Source organism: Haplochromis burtoni, unplaced genomic scaffold (genome assembly GCF_018398535.1).
Source record: "Haplochromis burtoni strain Fernald_Lab_line unplaced genomic scaffold, NCSU_Asbu1 Contig_58, whole genome shotgun sequence".
Lineage (NCBI taxonomy): Eukaryota > Metazoa > Chordata > Actinopteri > Cichliformes > Cichlidae > Haplochromis > Haplochromis burtoni.
Window position 1 is genome coordinate 117,564 of NW_024582419.1, and position 9,344 is coordinate 126,907.

General features: G+C 40.6%; 1 protein-coding gene across 7 annotated transcripts; it reads left to right on the plus strand.

Moving 5' to 3' along the window:
• The first annotated feature begins 6,464 nt into the window (after positions 1 to 6,464).
• Positions 6,465 to 9,123, plus strand: LOC121814548. Of its 7 annotated transcripts, none has more exons than XM_042220935.1 (4): positions 6,465 to 6,672; positions 6,875 to 6,937; positions 7,220 to 8,431; positions 8,557 to 9,123. In XM_042220935.1, exons 3-4 carry the CDS (start codon positions 7,649 to 7,651, stop codon positions 9,121 to 9,123), a joined length of 1,350 nt encoding a protein of 449 aa, XP_042076869.1. In that variant the 5' UTR covers positions 6,465 to 6,672; positions 6,875 to 6,937; positions 7,220 to 7,648. The 7 variants fall into 7 exon arrangements, with proteins under 7 accessions (XP_042076869.1, XP_042076868.1, XP_042076864.1 ...); XM_042220934.1 differs by having other exon boundaries at positions 7,304 to 8,431; XM_042220930.1 differs by having other exon boundaries at positions 6,465 to 6,937.
• Positions 9,124 to 9,344: the final 221 nt, after the last annotated feature.

A 9,344-nucleotide genomic window follows, 5' to 3' on the forward strand; every position in this document is an offset into this window, starting at 1 on the left:
ATATATATGTCCTGATTAGGATAGGGATTTGTGTTGGTGTGTGGGACTGTAGGTAGGTTTATATTGTCAAATGGTTTGAGGTCATTTTAGAGAAATGTAAAAATAACGTAATGACTAGTGTAGTAAATTACTTTCTCCTGGGAGTAATTAAGTAACATAGTGGACTGTTTTTAAGGAAGGTTTTCTGTGTTAGTGTGCAGTATTTTTTTAAATTTACTATTATTAATGACCCCAACACTGATTACAACAAATGCACAAATGTTTGACCACACAGCATGCAATTAATTTTTTTGTAACGTCTTTGATATTATGCTTAGTGAGAGTGGTGACTCTAAAAGCAGAGCCAATGAGAATCGATAAGGAACAAATAGATAAGTGATATCGATAACAGAATCATAATTGCTGATTTCTTATCAGTTCTCATCCCTACTAATAATGTAACTTCACCACTTGGTTCATCACATTAGTGTTTCACCAAAAGACACTTTTGTTGTGTCTTATGAGATTTTTTTTTCTTTTTTGTGAGCTTTCCTGTGTTGTTGTTTTTTTTTTTTTTATCTATGTCTGCTGTTTTATACCGCTTCTGTTGTGTTTTGTGTTGTGGTAAATTTCAACCAAATGTTATCAGTATTGTATCTTTCTTACAAATGCAAATGAAGAGACTGCTTGTAATGACTGATGAGTTTTTGGTGCTGCAAACCGAATAATAAAAATGTTGCTTTAATTTGTTTCCAATATATTTTGTTCTGTCATGTTGTAGCTACAATACAATGTTTATTTAACTTGAATTCCTTCCCATAACTTTTGCCTTCTACAAAATTTTTTGACCTAAACTTATGTGTTAAACCAACAAATGGCCTGATCTTTGAAGTTTTCTGACATATATAGTTCTTTTCTTTAATTTAGTGGGCAAAATTTTCCATATACTCATTGCTTTTATAATTTGCTGTCAAATTACTTTCCCATTTGACTTTTGCATTAATTGAGGGTGCCATTTCTTACCCATCTCCATTTTTTCCACTGCTTCCCTAAGGACACAATTTATAGAATAACCTTTAACGGAAATTACTTTGAGTATTTAAATTTTGGGGGGATGACTTTTTCATTTTCTCACATAATTGTGGAAGGATATTGGCCCGCTTTTTTTTTTACAATGTTGCTTTGGTTCATTAAAGTTTGTGGGCATTCATGTACAACTCTCTGTCACAGTATTTCAGTCAGGTTGAGCTTTGGACTTTGGGTCATTGCAACCAGTGTTGCCAACTCCTCAGTAAGGAAAATCGCTATTGGCTGTCCTAAAAGTCGCTAAATGACATCATCGCCTAATTTGCACAATTGGTCATGCTAATATAATTGTAACCTACGTTGTTGGAGAGAGAAATAACATCGTGGAAGAGACAAAGTGAGTAAAAAACATCCTAAATGCATTTAGAGTTTATTTAGAATTACGAATTAAATTTATTTTAGCAATTATTGTTTTTTGTAATGTCACAATTCCAACCCTGCTCCTTTTATCCGGGCTTGAACCGGCAAAAGTGACCCAAAATAGGCACTCTGGTGTAGTTACTTTGTGTGTCTTTATAAGTAGTTCTAAACCTTGTGACCCACAAAACAGCATAACAGTAAAAGAAGAACTGACTGCGTTACAGTCGGTGCAGGAGCAGCGGCTTCGGTCATGCGCGATTCATTTGCAGTTCGGACGCATAGGTGTGAACATCTCCTGCCCTGATAGCTAGTGATGTGCGATACCACTGATTTCCTTTTCCGATCCGATACCAAGTAATATTCAGGGTGGTATCGACGATACTGATCCGATACCGATACTTTGTACAAAAACGTATTTTATTTATTGTATCTCAAATTATAGCGTCATAATGATTACAGGACATCAGATTACTTGTTCTTATCGCTTAATAATGCAGAGTTCATCATATAGAAATAAAAAAACTAAAGTTGTGCGCTATTTGAACACCTTGCCTGCCTGCAGCACTCTCCGTGAGAGACTCTCACCCTAGCAGCACCTGTCCCTCTCCTCTTCAGTTCACCTCAACATACGCTCGTCATATTCTGTGATATGATTTACTCTGAGGTGTTTGACAAGGTTAGTGATGTTGCCACAACCATACATGCCAACCCTGCTGATTTTTCTGGGAGAATCCCACCTTTCTCCAGATTTTCCACCCGGACAACAAAGTTGAAAAACCATATCGCAGAATTCATAGCGCAGCCCAGCCAATTCCAGTCTCCAACAATGACGGCAGCTACTTAGTTTTAATATCACTCTTATTTCTCTTTCTGGGTCGCAAAAAAACTTTTAACATATTTTCAGGTGAGAATGTAGCTGTGTAAACTTCAAATATCTGAGCCGATCGACACATCGTCTTCAAACCCCCGCGGTCTTTCACCACTCGGGTTAAACATGATATATAAGTCACTTTGATAACTTAAAAATGTTATTGTTTGGCTTTCTTAGTGTTTTATTTGTTCTTGAGCAAATCGGTTTGGCTGAGATTAAAGTTATTAGATTAGATTAAATTAAATTTAACTTTATTAATCCCTCGGGAGGGTTCCTCCGGGGTTTTCACACAGCTGAATAAATGTCAAACAGAAAACTGATTAAATAGAAGTGTGAGACGGTCGAGAGTTTACGTCAGTGTCCTGTTATATTTTAGATAGCAAGGAGCAGACGGCTGAGTTTCACTCCACCGAGGGAACTCATGACGTACTACCCGGCTTTCTTTAGACCGCGAAGGGTGGGTCCTCAGGTGGAAGCAGCCTCTGAATTTGGACACCCCTGCTGTTTCGGTGACATTTAACGTATTTTATCCGATAAATAAACACTGTAAAATATATTTCTCCCCCCCCCAAACAGCCCTTTTGAATGTCTCCCTAATTCTGAGGTCTCAAGGTTGGCAAGTATGGCCACAACACCTCACTTTTTTGCCACATGTATCGTAAACCACGTCTCAGCTGTTTGTGGAGGTAAAATACATTCGCACAATTACGCTCAGCCATTGTCGTGAGTGCACACGCCAAGGGGCTGCGAGACATTTATACAGCCGTATTTCGCACATGACTATGAAAGGCGGAAGAGGAAGTAGTTCCTTTGAATGTAGACAATCTGAATGTTATAGTTTCTTTCCATTGTGTTCCTGTTAATGATAAGCTACAAATTTACTCTAAATTACTAAAATATCGATATTTTAATGTGAGAATCGATTCTAGAACATAAATGATTGGTATCGGAGGAATCGATATGTCAAGATTGATCCACACATCACTACTGATAGCAGCTGGGGGAGAACTATCCTCCACCTGTGAGCGCTTTGGCACGGGCGAGGTGCCCACGGCAGCACCCGCTGCTTGTTGAAAGTAAAAGCGATACGCGCTTTCACGTCAAAAAGACGTCTCCAATAACACCAGAAAAAGTCGCCAGATTTGTCGCTAGTTGCTTTTTAGAAAAAAAGTTGCTAAGGGGGTCTGAAAACTCGCTAAATATAGCGACAAAGTCCCTAAGTTGGCAACACTGATTGCAACATTGATTCTTTTCTTTTTCAACATTCTGTTGTAGATTTGTTGCCGTGCATATGATATTTTTTTCTGTTGCATGACTCAATTTGAGCCAAGCTTTAGCTGTTGGACAGATGGCCTCACATTTGACTCTAGAATATTTTGACATACAGATGAGTTCATGGTCAACTCAATGACTGCAAGTGACCAGGTGCTGTAGCTGCAAAGCAAGTACAAATCATCATATTTTCTACTTGTGAATAATGTTTCTCACTGTTGATCAATTGAGTGTAAATTGTTTGAAAATGGCATCATAACCCTTGGCAGATTGACAGGCAGCAACAAGTGCTTCTCTAAGATTAAGTCTTTTCTTTTTTGCGTTGTGTTAACACTATCCTCTCTATGTCCTCTCTATCCCTTTATATCTCTCTATCTATCTATCTATCTATCTATCTCTCTCTCTATCTATCTATCTATCTATCTATTAGTGCTGTCAGCGTTAATCTCGTTAAAATGACGTTAACGCCATAACTGCATTAAAGCGGCAAATCTCTGTTTACGAGTTACCGCGAATCGCCCTGTGCGTGGGCTTTAGCTAATGCTCATTTAATGCGTTGACGCCGTACAGCCCCATGCACGGGGGTGGGGGGCGGTGCTGCCCTCACTACACGTGACCAGGTGAAGCTAGACAGCCAGCGAACAATTGGACGAGATCTCCACACAAGGCTTGCTTTTCTTGATTTTAATGAATATCTTTTTAAACCTTTTCCTCTCTCAAGACTTCTCCATTCTGTTTCTTTTCTGTAAAAAGACAAACGTTTTCCAAGGTACAAGCGTGTAGGGCACTTATAGCGTGTACATGAGCTTATTCACTCTTTTACACGTAAAAACTCCGAAGCACGTACAAAACACAACAGAAGTGCTCCAGGATGCTAGGGGCAGTGTTGAGCTTTTGTTACCTAGTGGCTACACAAGCCAGGAAGTACCAACGACCGGATTTGGTGTGTGGTAGTAACAGGTAAATGAACTTTTTTTTTTAATTATTTGAATATATATGAGTGCTTGTGTATAAATACACAAACAATACACATATGCTTTCAATTGTGTAATTTAAGTGATCTAGGTAGCTCTGTTTTGGAAGTTCAGTTAACGCTAGAAATGTGTTTTGGAGTTTGTACGTGCTTTGTCTCTAGGGGCCACCGCATATATTTATATATAAACATATATAAATAAAACCACTTTTTTTTACATTAGTAATTCCTTTTGTGCATAATTTTATATTGTTGTTAATAATAAATTAATTAAAGCAACAAAACAACCTGAAGAGCCGGTTGGGAGCCAAAGAGCGACTCTTTTTAGTGAGTTGAGCCAAAGAGCCAGTTCTCTAAAAAGAGCCGGAAATCCCATCACTATGCCGAAGCACTTTTCACAGCGTTAACGGAGAAAATACGTCAAAGATAGGTTAATGATCAGAGTATGGCGTTATTTTTTTGCCACTATTCTGAGCGCACATTAAAAAAAAAAATTGCAGGTGCAAGTGTTGCATTTTGAGGAGAAATTTATTTTGAGCGAAGAAAAGCTAAATTTGAGTGAACAAAATTCATTGCTGCGTGCAAAAAATGTATTTCAGTGTTTGCTATTATCCACACACACAATAGCAGCCCCTCTCGCTCAGTTTTTGCATTTGCGCTTGCTCGCAATGTGTTGCTTGCGCTCTCAACATTTCTGCCCGTGCGCGTTCAACTCTTTCTGTACACCGTTATATTTGTGCCACAAAACCAGCCAATCACAGACTTGGATGCAAAAAAATCTGATTGGCTGTTTTGGTCTCCAATCAGCTCGAAATGACGAAATGCAATATCCCAGAATCCATTTCGTCCAAAACTCAAACGAGGCAGTGGCGGAGGAACACAGAGTGGCGGAGTTTGAAATATTACTCTTTCTGGGTCACAAAATAAACTTTTAAGATATTTTCATGCGAGAATGGTGCTGTGTAAACTTCAAATATCTGCTCGATTTATCAAGACATCACATATTTGCATAAGTGCTCTAACATTTTCGGAGATGGTTGTTAATAATTATTTATTGCATCATTATTTAAACCTCCTCTCCTCCAGTTTGTAACATTAGCCTGATAATTGGGCTTAACTAGAATTCAGTTCAATTTTTACCCTATCTGAACAAGTCACAAATGTGGGTTGTGATTCAGCAGTCTGAAATCATGCTATTGTACACTATGAAATTTTCTTCAAGCCCAAGCAGCGATAAACCAAATGACCTGTCTTTGCTAGAGAAGACAATATCCCAGCAGCGGTGCTTGTGTAAAATAGATGACATCGACCTTTTTGATTCAGAAATATTTCTTTTCAAGGATTGTGAAGCCTTGGCAAGAGCTTCTGCACAATGACTGTTTTCGTTATAAAGTTTTATCAGTATAGGTCAGTATAGATTACACTTTTCTGTTGTAATAACTACCTACTCCTGACATTTTGGAGATGTTAGCTCTTCATACAGTAAAGTTACAGCAGGATACAAATAATGCGTTTGTATATGTAAGAGTGTAAAACCTGAAGATAGAGACAAAATACTGTTTATCTGCCATTCTGCTATTCATCTCATGTAAGCAATAACGTGGTGCACAGCTGACATGAAAAAGGCACATACCTTTGACGTTGGGTGACAAACTCTGTATTCTTCGTCCACACGTAAACGCAAAAAAAGGAGTTTTAAAAAAATCTCAGTTTTCGGTGATTCCAAACGCCATTTACGTGTGGACGAAACAGCTGCGTTTTCAAAAATACCGGTGTAGGTGTGGACATAGCATAAAAGAGTTAGTAGTTTATTTTCTTACTACCTTGTATTTGCTTAATTGTTTACTAAATGTTTGAGGTATGAAATAAACTGCAATTGAGCAAAATATGTGTGCATGTAGTTGGAGGATGTGTTAGTGCGTGTGTAGCTGAGATATAATGTACGAATTGTGAACATTCTCAAAACTGTATTGTACATAGGTTATACTTTTTTATTGTGTGAACTTTATTTTTTGTGGAACTGAGGTTCCGTGTGTCATTGTTGAAGTGGGACATTAATCAGTGTAACGCCACCTGCGGCCACATTGCGGGTGTGGGGTTTCCTAGCCAGAGCTGTACGGACTCCACACTGGTGAGGCATGCTTTCTGTAGCTCTTCTCCCTGTACTAAATTATCCATCTAAATTCGGTGTATTTGTCTTTGTTAAGTATTGGCTCCTAGGGTTAAAAGCTCTCAAAGTGTTTTCAATTGCTTTGAGTGAGAAAAATGATATTTGGAACGGCGCTTTATCTGTTATATCATCCGTTTATGTGGAACTTACTTGTGCTAAACAGGGGTGAGGAGAAGCCTGCTGCCGCTGTGTGACACTGATTTTGCTGCTGCACTCTGTTTTATAGGTATGTGTAAATGTGTAGTTTTTGTTTTATGTGTATAATGAGCTCATGTCCCGAGACTGTGCTCTGAGCAGTATCTTCAGCCATGTTGGGAAGAGTTAAAAAGTTGTTTGAATATGTATTATGCAATTGACCTATTTTAATGGGAATTTGAATGTTATACGTTATTGTTAGTGATTCCATAATTGTCTCTGTTTTACCCCACTGTAATATTTGATTTTGAAGTGGCGGTTGTGAGAATTGTTATTTTGATAAGTTGTATTTTCTTTTATATGATGCGAGCAGAGCTGTACGGACTCCACACTGGGGTGAGGAGAAGCCTGCTGCCGCTGTGTGACACTGATTTTGCTGCTGCACTCTGTTTTATAGGAATAAACCCTGTTTCCAGCCAGTCCGTGTCTGTTGTCACAACGCAGTCGTCCATTTCACATCTGCTACATAACAGTGGTGCCGTGACCCGGATGCATCTGATCAGCCGCTGCCGATCGCTGAGGTTGAGCTGAACACTTCCGACACCTGTAATATAAGTAAAAATTCTGTGGGTCAGCAAAAAAATTTCCAGTGTTCTGTTAGTAGGCATTTCCCCCAGTTACACCTGTTAGAGTCTAACTGAGCCATGTTTACTTGTGTTGTATTTTTCTGAGTGATAGGTATTTTTGTATTCCTTTTGTTTCTGATCCTCTTTGTAGTTATTGCTAACCTCCTGTAAGCAACATGGCTGGTAGGGGCCAAGACTCCTTTAACCTTTTCACGCCAGTCGCTGGGAGAGGTTGGAGACTGTCTGGGGCAGATGAAGTGAGAGACAGGTCTATAATGTCGCGTGATGAGCCAGCAGAGTCAGATGACATTATTCGAAATAAAGCTCATGAGCGCCAGTCCTCAACCCCTGCTTTGAGCGACGACAGCACACACAAAGAGCTACGTGAGCTCATTGGTGAATTGGGAACCCAGATAGGTGAATCAATCGCTAGCCGGCTACTATCCAGTCAAGTCCCACTTGGTCCAAACCAGACAGCCCCAGCCGAGTCCCCCAAAGTTAAGAGCCCTGACACCACTCTCGACCTCTCCAAAGTGAACTTAGTGGTCCGACAAGATATCAAAGACCCACCTATGTACAGAGGTGATGATGCGGATAAGTACTCTGTTCACGAGTGGATAGACATGATGGAAGTGTACTTAGAGAAGAGAGGGTTGTCTAGAGCCGTGCAGGTGGATGAAGTCTTAAACCACCTCCTCGGCAGAGCTAAAAACATTGTTAAGGTGGGTTTGAAAAGTAACTCATGTTCTGGTGTAGTGACCAACCCTGAGACCATCTATGCCATACTCAGGCGTTATTTTAGTGATAGTCCTGGCTCCTGTCAACCACTGGCTGACTTCTATGCCACCCAAGCAGTTGCAAAAGAGACCCCAGTAGACTATTGGGTGAGGCTTAATATCGCTGCTGAGGCAGCTGACAAGCATTTACAGCGTCAGGGAGGCAAAATGGAGAACATGGAGGCAGAGATAGCCATGATGTTTATCAGAAATTGTCCTGATCCCAGCCTCGCCTGTGTTTTCAAATGTAAGCCCATCAGTAAATGGACAGTAATGGAGGTTCAGGAAGCCATTGATGAACACCAAAGGCAGAGATAGCCATGATGTTTATCAGAAATTGTCCTGATCCCAGCCTCGCCTGTGTTTTCAAATGTAAGCCCATCAGTAAATGGACAGTAATGGAGGTTCAGGAAGCCATTGATGAACACCAAAGAGAGTGTCATGCAAAAAAGAAGAGCCTGGGCTCTGCCAGACCCCATCCCCTCCTCGTGGCCACTGCGACAACCACAAGCGAGTCGCCTGAGTTTGAACTGAACCATGCCCAAGTAGGTACAGTAAAATGTTCCCAGGACAGCCCGGTTAAGGCTGCTGGAGCTGCCGCTTCAGACCCAAGTGCTCTAGACCGCGTGCTCAGTATGCTGGAGAGGGTGTTAGAGCGCTCCAACCAGCCTGTCCACCCCGTAATTAGACCACAGCCTCTAGCCTCAGCCAGGTTCCCTTCGTGCCAGGTTTGTGGCAATAGCTCACATTCCACGCGCACTCACTGCATGAGAGAGAGGAGATGTCTAGGTTGCCTGGAGGTTGGGCATCAGAGGAAAGACTGCCCCAGAGCAGCTGAGCCCATTACCCAGCAAAATAATCCCCAGGGAAACTAGGGTGCTTGCACTTGAGAGGGGACAGTGTGAGCGAAGAGTGTGAAACCCTCAATCCCAGTGATGACATACAGACTGTATACAAAGAAAGCCTGAAGTGTGCCCCACCTGGTACTGTTGTACTTTCCCAGAATATAGTAAGACTTGATGAGGCAGACAGCCTATTTTACACGAATGCATTGGTGAATGACAAAGTCTCTTTGCAGGCCCTTCTTGATACAGGT